General features: G+C 44.0%; 1 protein-coding gene across 4 annotated transcripts in view; it reads left to right on the forward strand.

Moving 5' to 3' along the window:
- Positions 1-25,835, forward strand: part of dgkh (diacylglycerol kinase, eta) — a 532,784-nt gene that overhangs the window by 334,145 nt on the left and 172,804 nt on the right. For all 4 annotated transcript variants that reach the window (XM_086006091.1, XM_086006092.1, XM_086006093.1 and 1 more), the window contains 2 exons: positions 14,193-14,297; positions 15,693-15,825. In XM_086006091.1, the coding sequence (XP_085862217.1) occupies positions 14,193-14,297; positions 15,693-15,825 (238 nt within the window). The remainder of the gene's footprint in view (positions 1-14,192; positions 14,298-15,692; positions 15,826-25,835) is intronic.

Consider the following 25,835-nt stretch of genomic DNA (forward strand, 5'->3'; position numbering starts at 1 on the left):
TTGGAAGATTATGGCCAGTACCTCCACAATTTTCACCTTTACTTCCCTCAGCATCCTAGAATGCATCCCATCTGGTTCTTGTGACTTATCTACTGTAAGTACAGCCAGCCTTTCTAGTACCTCTTCTTTATCAATTTTTATCCCATCCAGTATCTCAACTACCTCCTCTTTCACTTTGACTTTGGCAGCATCTTCTTCCTTGGTAAAGACAGATGCAACATTTAGTACCTCAGCTATACCCTTTGCCTCCATGCGTAGGTCTCCATTTTGGTCCCTCATCGACCCACCCCTCTTCTTACTACCCGTTTACTATTTATATGCCTATAGAAGACTTTTGTATTGCCTTTTATGTTAGCTGGCAGTCTATTCTCATACTCTCTCTTTGCCCCTCTTATTTCCTTTTTCACTTCCCCTCTGAACTTTCTATATTCAGCCTGGTTCTCACTTGTATTCTCAACCTGACATCTGTCATATGCCTCCTTTTTCTGCTTCATCTTACTCTCTATCTCTTTCATCATCCAGAGAGCCCTGACTTTGGTTGCCCTACCTTTCCCCCTTGTGGGAATGTACCTCGACTGTACCTGAACCATCTCTTTAAAAGCAGTTCGATTACAGTTTTGCCTGCCAATCTTTGATTCCAATTTATCCGGGCCTGATCCATTCTCAACCCACTGAAATTGGCCTTCCTCCAATTAAGTATTTTTACTCTAGATTGCACCCTGTCCTTTTCCATAGCTAATCTAAACCTTATGATACTATGAGCACTGTTCTCTAAATGTTCCCCTACAGACGCTTGCTCTACTTGACCCCCCTCATTACCCAGAACCAAATCCAGCAATGCCTCCTTCCTCGTTGGACCGGAAACGTACTGATCAAGAAAGTTCTCCTAAACACACATCAGAAATTCTTCCCCCTCTCTGCCCTTTACATTATTACTATCCAAGTCTATACAGTATTAGGATAGTTGAAGTCTAGTGGTATAATTTCTCTTTACTTTATCACTGTTCCCTTCTGTTTTTCTGCAGTTCTCTGCCGCCCAAAGAGTTTAGTCTGACACTGTCCCATTATTATTCAGAGCTTCACTTCAGCCTTTTTTTTCATTATCCAGCTCTTTCACAGCTAACAAAGTGCGTAAGAATATAATTTTAGCTATGTTTAGTTGGTTAATTGAGCTTGTCTCAGACTTGAAGTCAGCATATTCAGACACAGTGTTCTAAGCTATCATCATGCCAGTACATATTGATGTGATTGGAGATATATATGTGTATAAAAATAATTTTTTCTAAAAATAAAGCACACACACATGCACTATACTTTAATTCAGGAATATTTCTGGTGTGCAGGGTAATAGAATGTGAAGCATTGCCAGTCACAGTTGGCCAGGTGTCAGGAATGTGTGCGACTCATCTTTCTCATCAAACCATACGGTGACAATGTGTCCTTGTATTCCCAGTGCCCTCTCCCACTCCCAAGATGCATCTGTTAAGGCAAGGTTCTGAATCTTCCCAGCAGATTACAGTCTTCCCAACAGGATTAGAGGAAGATTGTTGGACCAGATGTAGAAACCAATGCAGCCCCAAAAACCATTTTCCCTCAGTATTGGTGTATGATTTCAGCACTTTCTGGAAATCAGAGATTCCTTGGACTTTTTACGTCAGATATTTCCCTCCGGTTCAATGTCCAAGCCCTTTCCTTTAAATGGGTGCTTGCTTCCCACATACTGAGTTGCACCATTACCTGCCCAATCTCTTGGTAATTGTAGTAAGCCGAGGAGTCCAACAAAAACTTGGTCATGGCTTTCAGCTTACAGAATACATCATATGGGCCCACATGATCTCCTTGAGCTTTGGAAAGTGATAGAATGAACTCGGGTTGCCAGCCCGCCAGGATTCTCCTGGAGTTTCCAGGAATGAAAGATTTATCTGTAGGACACTGCTGCGAGCAGCCCCCGAGTGAAAATTTCATAGGGTGCATTAAAAAGAATTGTGTGTATTTTTCATTTTTGTTTATTAGTTATAAAACTTTGGAGAAGGATTAAATAAATGCTGTGTAACTGGACGGGGCGGGAGGTCATGTGATAAAACCTCCAGGAATATGTCCAATCAGAGTTGACAACCCTAGAATAAATGCTCTTATTAGGCCAGGGCTTCAGGTATAAACTGTTGATCATATTTATTAACTATAAATAGGTAAGTGAACAGTAACAGAGACGAGCAGTATATTTGAAGTAATTACAGATGATTTTTCTTCCTCTGAGTATAGAAAATAAGAAACCGTTTGCATCTCCTGCACTAAAATTCAGTGTAAAACTGGACCTGAACCAAGTCCCTGACCATAAGCTTTATGAGGCAGTTTTACTGCTGACCTGCCGTGCAGTCTCCTGCCTATCACTCTCCGTTGTCTTCAGAAGGACAGCTAATTGGGGCATGTCAACAAAGAGGTATTTTGTAACTCCATTGAAGTGCAATTTGAGATCAACAAAAACTAAAAATGTCTTTCAAATTCAAAATAGAGCTGCCAATCAAGCCCATACTTTAAAAGATACAATGGATGTTTGTATTTGAATTGAGTGGCCTGGCCCTTTCCTGGAAACAAATTCACCTATTTCAAATACTTTGGATCAACGGGAAGAGCCCCTCCCTCAACCTGGAACAGCAGTAAACTTTTGCATTTCAATGCTTTAGAAATGACTTTTTGTCTACCAGATCACAATGTATATTCTCTGTAGGCTGAGGAAGCAGCAACTAACATTTAAAATGATTGCCAGTCTTCCATGCAAAGATAGTAAAATGTAATATTCTTTTTGGAAATTTGACCGAAACTCCTTGATTGTCACAAAGACCACCACCAAACAACTTTTTGAATAAGAGATAACTGGAACATAGAGCCCTCATAAGCACTTGAATTTGATGGCCTTCAAATTTGATGTACTTTTCAAATAAAAAATATCCCACGTCTGGCCAATCCTCAAATAGCTTTAATGGGTGAATTCAACCCGTTCACATTTCAGGAAGTAATCTCCACAACAGCTTGCTTGTTGGACCTGCCCATTCTGTGACAACAATGGATACACTGAAGGAACAAGTTCCTAGTCCATTATGTAACTCCAGAATGGTGTTTCACATGCCACGCATTTGTAATATCCAAATCACCATGGAATAATGACAACCCTAACTGGCCTCCAACAGGTAATGCTGTTTGTATTCCACTTCTCCTAGGGTGGCAAATGAAAATAATCGGTTTCCAGTGAGCATGTTCGTACGGTGAAATGGAAAGGATTGTGCAATCCACAAGTCTTGCTCACACAGTAGAGATTTCACTCCATTAAATACCCTCTAGTTCTTTGATATATCCGCTGAACAGTCAGGGAAGAAGGGCAGGTCCCTACTTGCAAATGAAACTGTTGTTATTTTACAAAGAGGATTCATCTTAAACTTTAAAATTGGTAGCATTTCATTATGGCCTGTACTGTCTCATTTGGCTTGGTCTGGGGGGCGGGAGGAGCTCTTTCACACACTCAATGTTGTTACTTCGAGGCTTTTCGGTAGCAGATTTACAAAAAAAACAGTCTGCCCGATTCTACATTTTTCGGTAAACCAATAATATACACGTTTTTCCCTTCTGTATGTGTGTTCCTGATCCTTCAAGCAATTTTCCTGACATTTTTGAACCCTGAAGTGCTCGTTATGTTTTTCCAGTATTAGCCCCATATATTTTGGCTGTATATTACTCCAATTTATTTATTTCATTGTACTTGTGTCAATATAATTATTATAAGTATCAGCTGTGACTCTGATGGTAGCACTCTTGCCTCTGAATTGGAAGGTTGTTGGTTTAAGCCTCACTCCAAGGACTTGAGTACATAATCTTAACTGGCACTTCAGTGTAGTACTGAGAGATTGCCGCATTGTGGGAGGTGCTGTTTTTCAGATGAGACGTTAAACCAATCACATGGATGTAAACCAGATCTCTGTAACCTGCTCCAGCCCTACAACCCTCCAAGATCTCTCCGCTCCTACAATTCTGATCTCTTGTGCATCCCCGATTTTAATCGCTCCACCATTGGCGGTCATGCGTTCAACTGCCGAGGTTCTATGCTCTGGAATTCCTTCCCTAAACCTCTCTGCCTCTCTACCTCTCGCTCCACCTTTGAGGCGCGCCTTAAAACCTACCTCTTTGACCAAGCATTTAGTCACCTGCCCTAATACCAGATAAAAGACAAGGCTGTAGCATGAAGTGCCGAGTGGATGATTCATATTGGCCTCTTCCTGAGGTCCCACCATCACAGAAGCCAGTCTTCAGCCAATTCGATTCACTCCACATGATATCAAGAAACGGCTGAGTGCACTGGATACAGCAAAGGCTCTGGGCCCTGACAACATCCCGACTGTTGTGCTGAAGACTTGTGCTCTAGAACTAGCCGCGCCTCTAGCCAAGCTGTTCCAGCACAGCTACAACACTGGCATCTACCCGACAATGTGGAAAACTGCCCAGGTATGTCCTGTCCACAAAAAGCAGGACAAATCTAATCTGGCCAATTACCGCCCTATCAGTCTATTCTCAATCATCAGAAAAGTGATGGAAGGTGTCATCGACAGTGCTATCAAGCGGCACTTACTCACCAATAACCTGCTCTCCGATGCTTAGTTTGGGTTCCGCCAGGACCACTCTGCTCCAGACTTCATTACAGCCTTGGTCCAAACATGGACAAAAGAGCAGAATTCCAGAGGTGAGGTGAGTGTGATTGCCCTTGATATCAAGGCAGCATTTGACCGAGTGTGGCATCAAGAAGCCCTAGTAAAATTGAAGTGAACGGGAATCGGGGGGGAAAACTCTCCACTGGCTGGAGTCATACCTAGCACAAAGGAAAGTGGTTGTTGGAAGTCAATCATCTCAGCCCCAGGACATCGCTGCAGGAGTTCCTCAGGGCAGTGTCCTTGGCCCAACCATCTTCAGCTGCTTCATCAATGACCTTCCCTCCATCATAAGGTCAGAAGTGAGGATGTTAAGCTGATGATTGTACAGTGTTCAGTTCGATTCGCAACTCCCCAGATAATGAAGCAGTCCATACCTGCATGCCGCAAGACCTGGACAACATTCAGGCTTGGGCTGATAAGTGGCAAGTAACATTCGCGCCACACAAGTGCCAGGCAATGACTATCTCCAACCAGAGAGAGTCTAACCACTGCCCCTCGACATTCAACGTCATTACCATCGCCGAATCACCCAGCCTCAACATCCTGGGATGACCATTGACCAGAAACTTAACTGGACCAGCCACATAAATACCGTGGCAACAAGAGCAGGTCGGAGGCTAGGTATTCTACCGCGAGTGTCTCACCTCCTGACTCCCCAAAGCCTTTCCACCATCTACAAGGCACAAGTAAGGATGGAATACTCTCCACTTGCCTGGATGAGTGCAGCTCCAACAACGCTCAAGAAACTAGACATCATCCAGGACAAAGCAGCCCGCTTGATCGACACCCCATCCACCACCTTAAACATTCATTCTGTCCACCACCAGCGTACCGTGGCTGCAGTGTGTGCTATCTACAAGATGCACTGCAGCAACTCGCCAAGGCTTCTTCGACAGCACCTCCCAAACCCGCGACCTCTACCACCTAGAAGGACAAGGGCAGCAGACGCATGGGAACACCACCACCTGCAAGTTCCCCTTCAAGTTACACACCATCCTGACTTGGAAATATATCGCCAATCCTTCATCATCACTGGGTCAAAATCCTGGAGCTCCCTACCTAACAGCACTGTGGGAGTACCCTCAGCACACGGACTGCTGCGGTTCAAGAAGGCAGCTTAAGGGCAATTAAGGATGGGCAATAAATGCTGGCCTTGCCAGTGAAGCCCACATCCCAGGAATGAATTAAAAAAAACACTCCTGTGAAGCACCTTGGGATGTATTATGTTAAAGGCGCTATATAAATGCAAGTTGTTGTTGCAAGAGATCCCATGGCACTCTTAGCAAAAGAACAAGTGCTTTCTTCACATTTTATCCTTCCAGCAAAACAGATTATTGCTGTTTGTGGGACCTTGCTGTGTGTCAATTGGCTGCTGCATTTGCTTATTTAAAAACAGTGGCTCAGAAGTACATCATTGACTGTGAAAAGAGAGTAAGAAAGAACTTGCATTCAGCGTCTTTCACAAACTCAGGATGTCCCAAAGTGCTTTACAGCCAATGAATTACTTTTTGACGTGTAGTCACTGTTGTAATGTAGGAAACGCAGCAGCTCATTGACCAGATCATCTGTTTTAGTCACGTTGCTTGAGGAATAAATCTTGGCCAGGAGACCGGGGAGAACTCTCCCACTTTTCTTCCAAGTAGTGCCACAGGATCGTTCACGTCCACTGAGAGGGCTGACGGGGCCTCAGGTTAATGTCGCATCTGAAAGACGGCACCTCCGACAGTGCGACGCTCTGGTGTGTCTTGCAGATATGAAAGATGCTATCTAAATGCAAGTTGGTTTTCTTTCTTCCTGCATGAGATGGTAATGTTCAAGAGGAGCCCAAATTGGAGGAATGTTCCTGGCTTCCATCCACAGACATAATTTCCTTGTTGTGTAAGTAAAGTTTATTTCTTTTGACACAGAGTGACAGTTATACCAGGTGATAGATAGATTAGAGAGAGAGATATAAAATATGTATGTATGTAAAATTGGACTGAGAAGCAGGAACAAATAGAGCATGCAGCTGCTTCCCAGGGAACATTGTGTGACTAAAAAAACGCAGAGGAATGGTCCCAGGAGTTCTGTTAGGTTGACATGTGTAGTGGGAAAATACTGGAGCATATTTTAACGGCAGCCATTCACTGGTATAAAGGGAGAATAACATGGCTTTATAAAGGTCAAGTTATGCCAAAGAAACCTACGACAGGTTGTTGAGGATGTAAATTAGACAGCGGTATCTGTAGCTAGATTTTCACAAACATTTGGAAAGGTTCCCCACAGGAGATTTGAAGTAAAAGCTCATTGGATCCAAGTTAAATATTTAATTGGCTAATCAGGAGGAACTGGTGACGGATACTTGTGGTCACAGTTCTAATTAGACAGTGTTAGCTGAACAACATTCCCCTTACAATGACTTTGTCAAGATCATTAGTACTTACTATGGGCAACTGGGATCAGTTCCCACAGGAATATGTCCCTGTTGTTCCGAATAATTATTAATGACCTTAATGAAGGTATTGTAAGTGGAATATCTGAGCTCAGGGACAACATGAAGTTGTCTGGGAAAGCACAGTGTTCTTAAGGCATAGGATGGTATTTGGAGATCGGCAATAATTGGATAGATGAATGTCTTTTAACAATGACCAGTATAAAATATTGCATGTTGGTGGTAAAGATAGTGATGACACAATCAAGGGTATATTCATTTAATAATAATAATAAGGCAAGTGGTTTGTTGCTACAAGTGATTTGATTCTACTCAAACTGCCTGTGGGGCTCTTTGTGCAAAAGGCGAGTAGCAAATTACACTAAACACAATAAGAGTAAGAGTGCCTGAGATTTGTTGTAGAACGTTGTGTCCCATCTTCCCATTCCAATGGTTCAGCTGTAAAAGACCCCATAACACTACCTAGAGAAGAGAAGGGAGTTCCCCAGGTCTCCTGGACAACATTCCTCCCTCAACCAGTGTCACCAAGGAACAGGTTAATTGGTCACTCGTGTCATTTGCTGTTTGTGAGATCTAGCTACACGTAGTGGCTCCAGTGTCTGCCTCCGTGACTATACTGCAAGAGTCATTTGTTTGTTGTAAAGTGCTTTGCATCATGTTACAGTGGTAAGAAGGTGCTGTATAAATGCAAGTTCATTCTTTCCTTGTGGAATGTAGTTCTGGTTACCATACTTACAGGAAAAAAACACGAGAGACTTCAGAAAAGGTTCAAGGAAAGGCTTGTGCCGGGTCTTAAATCAATGAGCTGTCAAAGGGATACACCAGTTTTCACTAGGGTGGGGGCATGGGGAGAGGGAGAAAAAAAATCGATTCAAGTTTCTGAAGTCTTGAGTGAATTAGTGGGTAATTGGGGAGAAGTTCTTTGTTTTGAAACAGAAGAGAAGTTAATTATATAAACTGAGAAAGCCATAAGCAACAAGTAAATCAGCTTAACACTTCAAGTTGTTCATTTATGCAATGGACTGCTAGCTAATGGAATCAGTGGAGACTTGGGTAAAGGAATCAAAGCAATCGACAGATTCCAGATTCAATGGGAGCGAAGAGATGAAGACTCGGTGCCAAGGTAGGAAGGCAATGAAAATGATCCAGGTTGAGATGTACATGGATCTAACTGACAAGTGAGTGAGATGGGCTGAATGGCTTTCTCTTGTTCTTAGCTTCATATACTCTGTCGGGTAAGTTCAGCACGTAGCTTCACATGCCTGATTCACAGCATTCCTTACTTCCCTTGAAAATTGGGAGTGCTGACAATCGAGTGCACTAACCTCTGTGCTAGATTCTCTGGTGCTCTCATTGAGTGAGGCCACCCCCCAAAATGTGGCCAGTTCCCAGTTTCCTCTGCAGGTGCAGTCATGTGCCATCCACTGAATGCCGTCAGCTCTCACTCTGTTGAATTCGTCTTTCGGATGAGACGTTAAACCAAGGCCCTGTCTGCTCTCTCAGCTGGATGCAAAAGATTCCATGGCACTATTTCTTAGAAGAGCAGGGGAGTTCTCCCCGTTGTCCTGGCCAATATTCATCCCTCAGCCAACATCACTAAAGCAGATTACCTGGTCATTTGTCACATCGCAGTTTGTGGGAGCTTGCCGTGCGCAAATTGACTGCTCCATTTCCTACATTACAACAGTGATCACACTTCAAAAGTACTTCATTAACTGTAAAGTGCATTGGGACGCCCTGAGGTCGTGAAAGGTGTTGTATAAATGCAAGTCTTTCTTTCTCACTGCGGGGCCTAAGCTCCCTCTCCCCTCAGCACTGCCAAAACTCCAGGTCACCCTACTAACCTTGCGTGTTTTGGCTTCTAAACTTGGTTTGAGTTGCAAAACACCCACTCTACCTCCATCCAGTAAAATCCAGGCCCTAGCCTCACGCTCCCTCCTGGCCTAAACCAAAACATCCCAATTTCTCTTTTACACTGTTGCACCAGCTCATTCGGTGGTACACTTGCCTGGATGAGTGCAGCTGCAACACTCAAGAGGCTTGACAACATCCAGGACAAAGCAGTCCGCTTGCCCAGCACCCCATCCGCTTTATTAAATGTTCACTCCCTCCACCACCGGCGCACCGTGGCTGCAGTGTGTACCATCTACAAGATGCACTGCAGCAACTCGCTAAGGCTTCTTTGACAGCAAAGGAAGGAATGATTTTCATTTATATGGCGCCTTTCATGACCTCAGGGCTCACAAAGCCCTTTACAGTCAATGAAGTACTTTTGAAGTGTAGTCACTGCTATAATGTAGGAAATGCAGCAGTCAATTTGCGCACAGCAAGGTGCCACAAACAGCAATGTGACTAATGACTAGGTAATCTGTTTTAATGATGTTGGTTGTGGGACAGAGATTGTGGGAGGTCGCACCTCCCAACCCACGCCCTCTAGCCCCTAGAAGGACAAGGCAACAGGCACATGGGAACACCATCACCTCCAAGTTCGCCTCCAAGTCATACAAGATCCCGACTATATCGCCGCTCTTTCATTGTCACTGGGTCAAATCCTGGAACTCTCTCCCTAACAGCACTGTGGGAGTACCTTCATCACACGGACTGCAGCGGTTCAGGAAGGTGGCTCATCACCACCTTCCAGCAACGACCACATCCCTGAATGAATATATACATTAAAAAAAAACTCAGCCTAACTCCTTACAGATTAGTTGCCATCTTGCTGCATAAGCTAGATTTAATTAAAGTAAGACACAGAAATGTAGTTCCTCGGTAAAGAGCTATAAAGACACATTTGGAAAGACGCAGAAGAGTGAGGAAACAGAGGGAAGGAGAAACAAAAAAAAGTGACCGTGTGTTCCCCAAGCAGTGTGTTGGAGAGCTGCTGCTTCTGTTGTGGAATGAGTGCTGGAGTGCCATCTCTGAAATTTCAAATACGAATTGCTTTCAGATCAATAAGTTCAAAACTGTTTAGTTTTACTTCAACATTCTCCAAGCAACCAAAGTAATTCAATGCTGTTGTCAGCCTCTTCATAACACTTGTGAAGGATTAACCAGTGATATAACCATCTGATTTTAACTTTTGCAGTGCACAATATTCTAAATATATCATCAGGAACTCAACCCAGCTTAAAGAGCATTAAAAATGAAATTGTTTTCTCAGAAAGACAGTTCTGAGGCACATCGTATGGAGAAACAGTGGGGTAGTGAAAGCACTCCAATTAGCTGCAACCTCTTTGACATTAAGTTGGAAAATAAATTAGCCATGGTTTCCTCCTGAACACTATCTTGTGATCTCTGCTGGAAGTGCATGTACATGGAGGTACACTGAGGACAGGATCAGTTGCGATACTCCTTGGTCGAATAGCCCGCTGGTATTCACTGTTTATGGCTCACACCATATAGAATGATCACTTGGGTGAGGTACAAGAGGGCTACCTGCACCGTGAAGCCGGATCCTAGCAGAAGTCAGTAGGATAATTTTGCAAGGCTCTCTCTAGCTTAGGAAGAAAAGAATAATATTGTTTCTTCCAAGGCAGTAACAATATACCTCAAGATTCTGTCTTGTTGTTGATGCAACCCGAGCTGTTGAATGTCACTATTTGAATTTACCCATTGAATTGCCTTTTGAGTCTTTTAGTATCTTCATTAAAGTTTTTACTTCAAAGTCTCGCCCTGCCTCAGAGGCGAGACTTTGAAGTTTTACCTCAGAATGGTTCAGAGAGCTTTCAATCACATCTGATCAATGTGCAATCTGTCCCTTGGCAGGAGTTGAAGATTTCTTTGATTTTTTTCCAAAAGAGCTTCAAAGAAGCCAGAGATTGAATTCTCAGTCAAGTGATGGCCTTTATATAAGTATAGTAACAATTGTGCTTTTCTATTACAAATTCCTCAGAAACAAACAACACTTAGGAGAGACAGAACAACAATAGCTTTCCTGGTTGATGATTAGGAAAAAACAGATTATTTATAACATTTTTATTGCTGATGAAAATTCAGTTTAAGAATCTCTCTTCTGAACTATATTTGAGGCTTAAATATTTTTTATATTAAACTTTGGAAACTGTGTAAACAATTAACTTTTGAGCATTTTATGAGGTACGTTTTGTTTGTTTATGGTAATTTATGTTTATTAAAGAATGCTTGATTTGTCAAATTCACTAATCATGCACTGAAGGGGCATTTTCCACTCCTGGCACATACCAGGAGTGCATATCGAAAACAGTCCTCCCACAGCCAGTGAGTTTCTGCTCCGTGAGTAGTGCCATGATCCTGTGTATATACTGCACTTCCTGTATGCATCATATTTGCTTCCTGACACACTTTAGCTGTCACAGTTCAGATGTCACACATCAGACATCTTACTTCATTATATCCTCTGGCTCACTGTGAGCAATGTCATGGGTGATCTGCTAGTAATCAATTAAAAGTCTTACATATTGCATGCACCTCGTAATAGCGTCACACCTACTTCGCATAATACTTTCCCCATGACACATTGCTGATAAATCCTTTGTTATAAAGCAGCATGACATCCGACACAGCAATGCCACAGGAGATCACTTAGTACATAGAAACATGGAAGATAGGAGCAGGAGGAGGCCATTCAACCCCTCGAGCCTGTTCCGCCATTTAATGAGATCATGGCTGATCATCCAAATTCAGTACCCTGTCTCTGCTTTCTCCCCATATCCCTTGATCCCTTTAGCCTTAAGAAATATATCTAACTCCTTCTTGAATATATTTAATGAATTGGCCTCAACTGCCTTCTCTGGTAGAGAATTCCATAGGTTCACCACTCTCTGGGTGAAGAAATTCCTCCTCATCTCAGTCCTAAATGGCTTACCCCTTATTCTTAGACTGTGACCCCTGGTTCTGGACTCCCCCTGCCATTGGGAACATTCTTCCTGCATCTAGTCTGTCTAGTCCTGTTAGAATTTTATAAGTTTCAATGAGATCCCCTCTCATTTTTCTAAACTCTAGCAAATATAAGCCTAATTGACCCAATCTCTCTTCATACGTCATTCCTGCCATCCCAGATATCAGTCTGGTGAACCTTCGCTGCACTCCCTCCATGGCAAGAACATCCTTCCTCAGATAAGGCGATCAAAACTGTACACAATACTCAAGGTGTAGTCTCACCAAGGCCCTGTACAACTGCAGCAAGACATCCTTGTTCCTGTACTCGAATCCTCTCACTACGAAGGCCAACATACCATTTGCCTTCTTAACCGCCTGCTGCACCTGCATGCTTACCTTCAGCGACTGGTGCACAAGGACGCCCAGGTCTCGTTGCACATCCCCTTTTCCCAATCTATTGCCGTTCAGATAATAATCTGTCTTCCTGTTTTTGCCACCGAAGTGGATAACCTCGCATTTATCCACATTATACTGCATCTGCCATGTATCTGCCCAATCACCCAACCTGTCCAAATCATACTGGAGTTTCTCTGCATCCTCCTCACAGCAGAAATGCCCACCCAGCTTTGTGTCGTCTGCAAACTTGGAGATATTACATCTAGTTCCCTCGTCTAGATCATTAATATATATTGTGAATAGCTGTGGTCCTAGCACCGATCCCTGCGGTACCCCACTAGTTATTGCCTGCCACTTGGAAAAAGACCCGTTTATTCCAACCCTTTGCTTCCTGTCCGCCAACCAGTTCTCTATCCAAGTCAGTACTTTACCCCCAATCCCATGTGCTTTAACTTTGCATGCCAATCTCTTATGCGGGACCTTATCGAAAGCCTTCTGAAAGTCCAAATACACCACATCCACTGGTTCTCACTTATCTATTCTACCAGTTACATCCTCAAAAAATTCCAGTAGATTAGTCAAGCACGATTTACCTTTTGTAAATCCATGTTGACTTTGTCCGATCCTGTCACTGTGTTTTCCAAGTGCTCTGCTATTACATCTTTTATAATGGACTCTAGCATTTTCCCCACTACCGATGTCAGGCTTACCGGTCTATAATTCCCCGTTTTCTCTCTACCACCTTTTTTGAATAGTGGGGTTACATTAGCTACCCTCCAATCCATGGGAACTGTTCCAGAGTCTATAGTACACAGTTAATAGAATTATGTTTTCCTTCAAAAACGTAACAGAAGTATTTTAAACAGGATGATTCATGAGGCTGAATATAACTCCCTCTTGGAAATAAAAATATATTTCCTGTAGCTTACTGAAAGGTTTCACCCAGCAAGGGAAATTGCGTGCTGGTAGTGATGGCTCTAGATAGTTTAAGTGATCCCCATTGGCAGGATATTGCTTCCATTCCTTGTAGAAAGCTGAGCATCAGTGCCCCAAGCTATATCTGGGTCAAGTAAGCTTCAGTCTCATGGCCACTTATTCTTAGTGGTCTTTCGGATGAGATGTTAAACCAAGGGCCCATCTGCCCCCTCAGGTGGAAATAGAAGATCCCATGGCAATATTTCGAAGAAGAGCAGGGGCGTTATCCCTGGTGTCCTGGCCAATATGTAATCCCTCGAACAACATCACTGGTCATATTACCTGGTCATTATCACATTGCTGTTTGTGGGAGCTTGCTGTGCACAAATTGACTGCCGCGTTTCCTACATTACAACAGTGCTTGCACTTCAAAAGTACTTCATTGGCTGTAAAGTGCTTTGGGACGTCCTGAGGTCATGAAAGGCGCTATAGAAATGCAAGTCTGTCTTTCTTAGTTGTGCCATGACTCACAACATACGATGCCTTGGGACGGTCTCCACACATTTCAAGGTGCCATTTGGCTGGCAAGGAATGAACGAATCCGCAAAAAAGCAGTGTTGTGATGGCGTGGGTTGGTATGCTATTTAATGGGCAACACTTGCGTTTGCTCAGCTGTCGGTGGCATTGCCTGCTCCATCTTTATTCCCAGTCCCACCGCAGCAAAAATAGGGAAGACGGCCTTGTCGAAAAGAACAAAGAACTTGCATTTACATAATAGCTTTCACATCAAAGCACTTTGCAGCTATATTTTATAAATAACCTGTAGGGACTGTTTACCTTTCAAACGTGCTTTATTTTTATTTCATTGGTTTACTCATTGGGGGACTGTGTTTCAGGTAATTACACCGTTCAGAAGACTAATTCTTTGTGCTGAGAACAGAAAGGAGATGGAGGACTGGATCTCATCATTAAAATCTGTACAGAGTAGAGAGCATTACGAGGTAAGCTTCCAGCTACAGTGCACTGTTAAGACGTTCTGAAATGTTACCTCCCACAATGAGTGCAAATTGAGAGGATAACTCCACATTATACATCATAGAAGGCCTTGCATGTCCGTCTGCCTCAGGGCAATCTTCAAACATCTCACTGGCTACTAAGAGCAATTTCATTGTGGCTGCAGCGGGTCAGAGGCACTGAAATTCTGCTCTCTCGATTTCTGAAATTGGTCTTATTTGATAAAGGCTGCAGACGGTTGGTTAAATGAATCGGTGCTGAGCCCTGCTCAACGAGAGAGCAGACAGAGGACTCGGCCTGAGAGGCCAGTGCAGCTGATCTGCGGCACTCCCAGTTTCCTTTATCCCACACGTCTGATTCTCTGATCCATGTGACTTAGAAAATTGGGAGTGTCCTGAATCAGACATGCTGAACTCCACCTCCCATTCTCCGACCTGCCTTCCCGTAGCTTTGGTGAATTTAGCCCAATATTAAAAAATTGCTGGCATGCAAAGGGGTGGAAGTAATGCGGCAGTTACATAAATCCCATATTAAGGGATATAGAACCAAGGCGGGTAGATGGAGTTAAGATACAGATCAGCCTTGATCTGATTGAATGGCAGAATAGGCTCGTGGGGCTGAATGGCCTCCTCCTGTTCCTATGCAGTGTGAAATTTTGCTGCCAGTGACTGATTATTCAGAATCTCATAAGGGCTGTTACTGGAGTCCAGCTGAATGAGTGTTGTGTACTTAACGGTTTGTAATAATGCATGATTGAGTACTCAATAAATCAGATCTTCAGTAGGAGATTTTGCACCATTTCTCAAAGTGTTTTCTTTGCATTGCAAATCACACAACAAATGAATGCATTAACTGAAATCAAGTGGGAGTTAATTATTATAAGACCATCTCCACTCCTGTAACCACGGACAACCTATTGAAACAAAAGTGTAGCAAAACTGTAAACCTCTTCTTTCTGCAATACAGAGGAAATCTTCACCCGCAGGATTCATTTTATAATTTTTGTGCTCGGGCACAGAGTGAATTCACAGAGGTCAGGGCATGTGAGCTGTGAGTCAGACGTACTCACCTCGGCATTTGGATATCCCTAAATGTGCTATCCGGAAATCTCCATAACTGCTCCTGTCAGGCGTGAAATTGTAAAATTTACCCTGTGGGTGAAGTTTTCATCTCTCTGCCAGGAAGAACTAGCAATATTGTGTTGGTGCATTCTGAACCGGTGTGCATAAAGTGTCCCTGTGCTAGGAAAGTAAATGAACTAAAATAGCTAAAATGTACAAGTACATTTCAAAAAACTTATTTAAAAATATAGGGAAGATTTTGGCATTTGTACATTTTGTGGATTTTGCGCTGGTAAACAGACCCGCTTTCTCCTTCGCTAGACCGCACAGTTTAATGTGGAGCATTTCTCAGGGATGCATAACTGGTACGCCTGCTCCCATGCACGCCCTACGTTCTGCAACGTCTGCCGAGAAAGCCTATCCGGTGTCACCTCTCACGGACTCTCCTGCGAAGGTAAAGAGCTCGCACTCAACAGGACTTGAGTAAAACGTACTAGAGCAGCTTGTTACTGACTATTCATTGCTTTAACCCAGGAGTGTCCAGTCTGTACTTCCTGTGCCCCATTAATCCAGGTCAGAGCCCAGGCCAACTCTGTCCCATTGACATTTAGCTTATTAACTGCTATGTGCTCTTTGAATGTCATGGCTTGGGCTGTTCTTGGGCTGTTGCCTCATTGGTGGGTAAATCCTAAACCAGAACATCAAGACCTGTTACATAGAATTTACAGCACAGAAGCAGGCCATTTGGACCATCAGGTCTATGCCGGTGTTTAGGCTCCACATGAGCCTTCTCGCACTCTACTTCATCTCGACCTATCACCATATCTTTCTATTCCTTACTCATGTGTTTATCCAGCTTCCCCTTAAATGCATCTGTGCTATTTGCCTCAACCACTCCCCGTGATAGCGAGTTCCACACTCTTGCCACTCTCTGAGTAAAGAAGTTTCTCCTGAATTCCCTATTGGATGTATTTATGATCCCTAGTTTTGGACTCCCCACAAGTGGAAACATCTTTTCTACATTGACCCTATTGAACCCTTTCATAATTTTAGATACCTCTATCAACCTTCTCTTTTCTAGAGAAGGGAGCCCCAGCCTATTCAGTCTTTCCTGATTATTTTAACCTCTCAGTTCTGGTATCATCCTTGTAAGTATTTTTTGCACCTTCTTCATTTGCTTCTGTATCCTTTTTGTAGTTTGGAGACCATATTATGTTAGTATTAGTAACCTGAAATATATGGGAATTCATGGCATCACAGATTTAAACTTTATATATGTGGCCCTTGAAGCTACATGGTATGTACCTGTGTGACCCACAACGTCACAAGGCTTCGACACCCCCTGATTGATGCTACACTAGAGTGTCTTTTAGAGGTGTTAGTGTCAATCCTTCACAAGTGTGAAAGGATCTATAATACACAAGCACCATAGGCAGAATTGAGTTGTAATGGTTTTTGTCAAGACTGGAACAACTGTTTGTTGTAAGTTAGTGTGTCTGATTCCTGGCATCTTATAGCTTTTAAATTAATTGTAAATGACTGTACATCTGCCACCTGCAGTGATGTGGGTGTGAATTGTCATCTGCACTGTTTCCTTATATGTTTCTATTTTTCACTTGTAACTTATTTCACTGGACAGAGAATATAGTATTCATTCCTGCAAAGTAACACTGGTTCTTTAGTGTATTGGTGTCAGGTCCCACTCCAGAGACTTGAGCACAGAATCTAGACTGACACTTCAGTGCAGTACTGAGGGAGTGCTGCACTGTCGGAGATGCTGTCTGCCTGTTCAAATAGACTTAAAGGATCCCACGGTACTATTGGAAGATGAGCAGAGGAGTTCTGGTGTCCTGACCAATCATGCTTCCTCCACTAAAAGAAAAAAAAGATTTACTGTATGTGGGATCTGACTGTGCACACATTGGTTGCCATGTTGGCCTACCTGACAACAGTGACTGCATTTCTTATGTGCTTTGGGATGTTATAAGGCTAAGATAAGGTCCTATATAAAATGCAACTTATTTCTTTACAGCATTAATTTTTCAGAATATCCAAGCCCAGACTGGGCACTCTCTCTGGTTCCTCTGTTGAGTTGCTGTTAACTGTAAAGCAAACTGAAGCAATTTGTGCTCATAGACAAGGTTGACCAAAATTCAATGTTCAGTTATTAATTGTCACTTATAGTACAGTACTGATGCAGTAGTGCATCGTTGAAGTGCCTTCTTTCAGATGAGACGTTAAACCAAGAAAGAAAGACTTGCATTTAGAGAGCGCCTTTCAGTACCTCAGGACATCCCAGAGCACCTTACAACCAACAAAATATATTTTGAAGTGTAGTCACTGTTCTAATGTCGGAAACGCAGCAGCCAATTTGCTCCCAGAAACAGCAATGTGATGATAACCAGATAATCTGTTTCAGTGGTGTTGGTTGAGGGATAAATGTTTGGCCAGAACTTCCCAGCTCTTCTTCGAAATAGTGCCATGGGACCGTTTCCGTTCACCTGAGAGGGCAGACAGGGCCTCGGTTTAACGTCTCATCCGAAGACGACACCTCCAACAGTGTCGTACTCTCTCAGTACTGCACTGAGGTGTCAGCCTAGATTTTGCGCTTAAGTCTCTGAAGTGGAGCTTGAATCCTCAACCTTCTGACTCAGAGGCAAGAATGCTACCCACTGAGCCATAGCTGACACCTTCTGTCCTCTCATGTGGATGTAAAAGATCTATTCATAGAGCAGGGGAGTTCTCCCGTTGTCCTGGCCAATAATTATCCCTCAATCAACACCACATTACCTGGTCGCTGATTTCATTCTGTTTGTGGGACCTGGCTGTGTGCAAATTGGTTGCCATGTTTCCTGTTTCCCTACATTACAACAGTGACTACACTTCAAAAGTACTTCATTGACTGTGAAGAGCTTTGGAATGTCCTGAGAATGTGAAAAGCGCTGTATAAATGCAAGTCTATCTATTCTTTAATGGTCACGTTTATTTCCAACACCAGATCTCTGATTGGTCACCTTGAAGGCAACACCTGATTTCTGATTGATCCCCTTGGAGGACAAGACACACCCAGCAGTTTATCTGGAATGTGTAATTAGATCCTGCCTGCCTAAGTAATCAATTAGTTTGTGTAAATCGAGCCATTCTGACTGCTTTGCTCCAGACAGAATAGGGCTCACCCTCATGGGTTAAGAGTTTCTCCCACCCCGCCCCAAACACGTTTGTGGTTCTCCCCCTGCCCAAGTTCCAGACCTCCCTGCCCCATAGATGGGGCATTGTGTGTGGGTCACAGATTGTTAACAGGTTTATTGGGTATGAAGTGAATAGTGACAGTGTCATGACTTCCGGATTTCATCCAGTCCAATGATGTCACTTGCCACACACGCACGGAGCTTGCCAAGAAATCAGCTAAGGGGAGGAGAGAAGAACGTGGTGCGAGTTTAAAGGGGGCGGAGTTGGAAGAACATGATCCATCTTACCATCTAGATCACATTCTCGCTCTCATCACCGCCACCCTCACCCCCACCCCCCCACCTTTAGACCTGGATCATGTTCTTCCCCCATCCCCACTGTGCTCTCCGTGCTTGTTACTGCCCCCCCCCCCCCGAGTTCCTGACCTCCTCTCCCCTCCCCTCCTTTCTCTCTAATGTAACGCAAGCTGTGTGTGGGCAGCTGTTTGATCAGGCAGGTCCGTCAGAATTAATTCCATCACACCAGGATGGCAAGGTAGTTTTTTAAAACTTCAATCAAATTAAAGAACTCAATTTTCTTTCAAAACCAGAGTCTAAATGCTTACCGACCAAATCACCTACGACATTATTATTGGAGAACCTGTGTGACGCAATCAGTCAGCTTTCAACGCACAGCGACAAGACTTACTGTGACAGGGAGTTGGCCACTTTATTCAATAAAGTGGAAAGAGGATTGGATGGAGATAATTAAATGTCAAACCGTCTAACTCCTGTATGCTCTTAGTTGACGGATGACAACATTTGCATTGGAAATAAGATGAGAATTCATAGCTGTAGCTGAGAGCTATTTTTTAAATCTTAAGAATACAGTTGATGTGCTAATGGAGAGTTACTGCTGATCTGATAAAGCCACATTCATCACGCTGAATACACTAGGACAGACCTCATTACATTTTTTTAGGAAGCAATGTATCCAATTTTATTGTCACATATATTAGACTTGTGTCACCACGAAGATACTTGTAATTCAGAATGCTACATTTTATGTTTGAACACTTTAACCCAGTGTGTGTTTTAATTCTGGAAATTAAAAGCCTTGTTCCTCCCATATGACACCCAAGTGACAGGGTGAAATGGTGAGAAACCCTTTGGTCAGTCCCTAGTTTACAGCAAACTCAAAATAGCCACTAAAATTAGATTTTTTAGCTCAAAAACTGCAACAAGATGACAAACCATTTGTGACCCTTTCACTATTGAGGTATGTAAACAACCACCCATGTAACATTTATAGTCTCACATGGCTGTCATGCACAATTTACTGGCGAATAAGCAGGTAGTTGTGCTGTGAAACTAAAATTCTGAAATGTAATTCTTGTTAGGACTGTAGGAACAGGAGAAAGCCACTCAGCCCCTCGAAGTGTTACATGGAGTATTATTTCCATGACTAAAGCCTGTTCCGCCATTCAATTAGACCATGGCTGATCTGTATCTTAACTCAATTTACCCACCTTGGTTCCATATCCCTTAATATCCTTGCCCAACAAAAATCTATCAGTCTCATTTTTTGATATTTCCAATTGACCCCTAACCTCAACAGCTTTCCAGTATCTTTTGTGTGAAGAAGTGCTTTTGACATCACCCATGAACGGCCTAGCTCTAATTTTAAGGTTATGCCCCCTTATTCTGGACTCCCCACCAGAAGAAATTGTTTCTCACTATCTACCCTATCAAATCCTTTAATCATCTTAGACACCTCAATTAGATCACCCGCTAATCTTCTATACTCAAGGGAATACAAGCTTAGTCTATGCAACCTGTCATAACTTAACACTTTTAGCCTCTGTTGGGCTGCTAAGGATCTTCTGGATGATCTTGGCATCTAATTTGGCTTTGGTTATTTTTGCAGAAACTGCTGTCTGGATGTGAGCTTCAGTCCTGAAAATAATACTCCATGTAACATTTCTGATACAGGGTAGGAATAAGAAAGACATTGTGTACTTGGTACATTTGAATACCAGCAATTAAAAAAAATTCTTTCATGGGATGTGGGCGTCGCTGGCAAGGCCAGCATTTATTGCCCATCCCTAATTGCCCTTGAGAAGGTGGTGGTGAGCCGCCTTCTTGAACCGCTGCAGCCCGTGTGGTGATGGTACTCCCACAGTGCTGTTAGGGAGGGAGTTCCAGGATTTTGACCCAGCGACGACCTGGCATTATATTTCCAAGTCAGGATGGTGTGTGACTTGGAGGGGAACTTGCAGGTGGTGGTGTTCCCAAGTGCCTGCTGCCCTTGTCCTTCTAGGTGGTAGAGGTCACGGGTTTGGGAGGGATTGGCGAGTTGCTGCAGTGCATCTTGTAGGTGGTACACACTGCAGCCCCGGTACGTGGGTGGTGGAGGGAGTGAATGTTTAAGGTGGTTGATGGGGTGCCGATCAAGCGGGCTGCATTGTCCTGGATAGTGTCAAGCCTCTTGAGTGTTGGTGGAGCTGCACTCATCCTGGATTGTTGGTAGCGATAGAGTGAGGGATATGCCGTGTCATGAGGTTACAGATTGTGGTGGAATACAGTTCTGCTGCTGCTGATGGCCCACAGCGCCTCATGGATGCCTAGTTTTGAGGTGCTAGATCTGTTCTGAATCTATCCCATTTAGCACAATGATAATGCCGCACAACACGATGGAGGGTGTCCTCATTGTGAAGACAGGACTTTGTCTCCACAAGGACTGTATGGTGGTCACTGCTACCAATGCTGTCATGGACAGATTCATCTGTGACCGGTAGATTGGTAAGGACGAGGTCAAGTAGGTTTTTCCCTCGTGTTAGTTCTCTCACCACCTGCCGCAGGCCCAGTCAGGCAGCTATGTCCTTCAGGACTCGGCCAGATCAATCAGTAGTGGTGCTACCGAGCCACCCTTGGTGATGGACATTGAAGTCCCCCACCCAGAGTATATTCTGTGCCCTTGCTACTCTCAGTGCTTCTTCCAAGTGGTGTTCAACATGGAGGAGTACTGATTCATCAGCTGAGGGAGGGCGGTAGGTGGTAATCAGCAGGAGGTTTCCTTGCCCATGTTTGACCTGGGTCCAGAGTCAAGGTTGAGTACTTCCAGGGCCACTGCCTCCTGACTGTATACCACTGTGCTGCCACCTCTGGTGTGTTTGTCCTGCTGGTCATACAGGACACACCCAGGGATGGTGATGGAGGAGTCTGGGACATTGGCTGAAAGGTATGATTCTGTGAGTATGACTATGTCCGGTTTTATTCTTATTATTATTGTTTCTTGTAGCGCTTTGGTACAACTGAGTGACTTGCTAGGCCATTTCAGAGGGCAGTTAAGAGTCAACCACATTGCTGTGGGTCTGGAGTCACATATAGGCCAGACCGGGTAAGGACGGCAGATTTCCTTCCCTGAAGGCCATTAGTGAACCAGATGGGTTTTTACGACAATCCGGTAGGTTCATGGTCACCATTACTGATACTAGCTTTTTTTTAAATTCCAGATTTATTTGATTAATTGAATTTAAATTCCTCAGCTGCCATGGTGGGACTTGAACTCACGTCTCTGGATCATTAGGCCAGACCTTTGGATTACTAGTTCAGTAACATAACCGCTATGTTACCGTACCCCTAATCACCCGCACCAAGAAGGATCCACGGTCGGCTCTTGGGCAAATGCTGCTTATTGGCCGGCAACAAGAAAAAAATTAGATTCAAAGCAAAAAAAACCCCGCAGACGTGAAATTGAAACCGGTTTTCTTTTCATTCATTCGCAGGATGTGGGCGTCGCTGGCATGGCTGGCATTTATTGCCCAGCCCTAGTTGCTCTGATAAGGTGGTAGTGAGCCTTCCTGAACCGCTTCAACAACAACTTGCATTTATATAGCACCTTTAACATAGTTAAAAAGTCCCAAGGAGCTTCACAGGAGTGACATCAGACAACACTTGACACCAAGCCACACAAGCAGATATTAGGACAGGTGCTTGGTCAGAGAGGTAAGTTTAAGGAGCGTCTTAAAGGAGGAGAGAGAGGGAGAGAGGGAGAGGTTTAGGGAGGGAATTCCAGAGCTTAGGGCCGAGGCCGCTGAAGGCACAGCCACCGATGGTGGAGCGATGAAAATTGGTATAGTCCGATTGTTATTCTTTTGAGCGGTTTGATATAACTGTGGCTTGCCAGGCCACGTCAGAGGGCAGTTAAGAGCCAACCATGTTGGTGTGAGACTGGAGCCACATATAGTCCTTCCCTAAAGTACAAATGGTGGAAATACACAGCAGGCCCGTCAGCATTTATACAAAGAGAAGACAGGTTAATGCTGGTGTTCCTGTGATCAACCACTAGCTGAACATTGTTAGAGTGATACCCTTTTCTATTGAAGAATGCACTGGCTCGTGTTCCAGTGCCCTGATAGCCACGCATGGACAGTCAATCACTCCATGCACAGAAGAGAAGTCAGCCACTGCTGCAAAGCTAGGAGCTCTGTCCTGCTGAGGTCAGTGGGGAAGGTGACATGCTTCTCTGCCCCGGCAAAGAGGGAGTCAATCACCTGCTTAATGTAGCTGTGCACTGCAGACTGTGAGCTGCGACTCATGTCCCCTGTAGCAGTCGGAAAGGATCCAGTGGTGAAGAAATTCAGGGCTGTGGTGACTGTGAGAGACCACTGGCATGGCATTGCATGGTCCACCTCTGGTCCAGCAGGTCCCGTTCAAGGAGGCTATAGAGGTCCATGACAGGCTGCCTGGAGAAGCACAGCCTCCTCCTGCACTGCGCCTCAGAGAGATCCTCAGAGAGAGGCTTGTAGACCCTGCGTAGTGGCTATGGCCCCTTACGATCAGTCCACCTCACCTGTTGTCTTCTGTGAGGCCCAGGTGCTGGTTCCTGAGGCTGCTGTTCATCCTCCAAGTCTTGCTCCAGCCAGAAGAAAGCAGCAAGAATAGATCCTATAAATAAATAGAGAGACCTGAAACAGGGTTTTGAGGGCAACAAAAGTGTAGAATAAGTGACCTGGAAGCTGGAAACTCTCCTGGGAAAACCAGACAGTAAAAGATCCTGTGATCCAGCGAGCTGCAGCTGAGAGCCCCTTTTGCACAGCTTCAGGCGCTCTCCGACACCAATCCCGCTGCGTTTTGTTGGCGGGCCCTGGACTGGGTGTACTCTCCGTTATTTTACATCCGTTCATTGTAATGCCTGGGGAGCAGCCCACAATCTCCTGGTGTGTGCTCCCAGTGGGTGAGGCCACCTGCTTTCATACCATGTCATAACATATCTTGGATTTTCCTTTTAAATCCATAGTTTTGTACTCCATCATTAACATCACACCAGTCACTTTTAGGCAAGAGGGTTGCCTGAGGCAGCTTGATGCTGAAAAGAAACAGAAAATGCTGGAAATGCACATTATTAGGGTTGGTCAATATATGCAAAGAGTGAAGACAGGTTCACTTGCGAAGTCTGTACCGTTGCCAGAACTACACTGCTGTGTTGCTAAGTGCCCCATCTAGTGGGTGGATTGGCATCTAGTAAAGCATTGAGGTAAGTTGGACAAGGAAATGTCTTTAGGCCCTTCCTGCTTCCTGCTTCCAACACACAATGTACACTTTGCATTATCATGGACAAGAATCAAATAAGTTAATCCCTTGATAGAGTTAAGTAACTGCAGGTGAAAGGAAGTTTCCAACCTCTGCAAAATTGAAGCTATTCTCCAACTGCCATTTCCATGGTCTCGGTGGAACAGGGTGCACGGATTTCTGAAGAGTATTTGATATCTGCACCTATAACCTCACATTTCAGTCCTCTCCTCTACAAGTATGCACCAGGTTCATTTTAAAAGGAGTTATAGAGTCGTAGGATGCTCCAGCACTGAAGCAGGCCATTTGGTCCATCATGTCTGGGTTGGTGTTGATCTCTCGAGCTTCCTGGTCTAACTCTGCTTTCCTGCTCACTCCCCATATCCTTTAATGTTTCTCTTTGTCAAACAACTATCTGATTCCTTTTTAAAAGAATATACGGCCTCTGCTTGAATGATGGTTTGTGGCAGACAATTCCACATTCTACCCACTCTCTGTTGGAAGAATTAATTTTTAGAACCTCCCCTTTAATCTAAAATTTGCACCCTCTTTTTACCATGTGACCGACCATTGGAAACAATCTATTGCTATTTACCGTACTAGTTATGCTTTTAGAACCCTTTGTAATCTGGAAGAGCACTTAAGGTTTGTCTGTGGATGTTATTTATATGGACTTCCAGAAGGCATTTGATAAAGACCCACATAAGAGACTGTTAGCTAAAGTTGAAGCTCATGGAATTGAAGGCAAATTATTGACCTGGTTAGGAAATGGGCTGAGTGGCAGGAGACAGAGTGTGGGGATAATGGGCAGGTACTCTAATTGGCAGTGGTTGACTCGTGGTGTCCCGCAAGGATCTGTGTTGGGGCCTCAACTATTCACCATATTTATTAACAACTTAGATGATGGGATAGAAATCCACATATCCAAGTTTGCCGATGACACAAAGATAGGCGACATTGTAAACAGTGTAGATGGAAGCATAAAATTACAAAGAGATATTAATCTTAGAATCTTACAGAATCATAGAAATTTACAGCACAGAGGGAGGCCATTCAGTCCATCTTGTCCGTGCCGGCCAACAAAGAGCTCTCCACCCTAATCCCACTTTCCAGCTCTTGGTCCGTAGCCCTGTGAGTTACGGCATTTCAAGTGCATATCCAAGTACTTTTCAAATGTGATGAGGGTTTCTGCCTCGACCACCCTTTCAGGCAGTGGGTTCCAGACCCCCACCACCCTCTGGGTGAAAAAAGTTCTCCTCAACTCCCCTCTCATCCTCCGACCAATTACTTTAAATCTATGCCCCCTGGTTATTGACCCTTCTGCTAAGGGAAATAGGTCCTTCCTATCCACTCTATCTAGGCCCCTCATAATTTTACACACCTCAATTAGGTCTCCCCTCAGCCTCCTCTGTTCCAAAGAAAACAACCCCAGCCTGTCCAATCTTTCCTCATAGCTAAAATTCCCAGCTCAGGCAACATCCTCGTAAATCTCCTCTGCACCCCCTCTAGTGCAATCACATCCTTCCTGTTATGTGGTAACCAGCAGTACTCTAGCTGCTGCCTAACTAGTGTTTTATACAGTTCAAGCATAACCTCCCTGCTCTTATATTCTGTGCCTCGGCTAATAAAGGAAAGTATCCCATATGCCTTCTTAACCACCTTATCTACCTGTCCTGCTACCTTCAGGGATCTATGGACATGCACTCCAAGGTCCCTCTGTTCC

This window comes from Somniosus microcephalus, chromosome 14 (genome assembly GCF_052327205.1).
Source record: "Somniosus microcephalus isolate GS21.2 chromosome 14, FLI_Smic_1.0, whole genome shotgun sequence".
In the NCBI taxonomy this organism is placed as follows: Eukaryota; Metazoa; Chordata; class Chondrichthyes; order Squaliformes; family Somniosidae; genus Somniosus; species Somniosus microcephalus.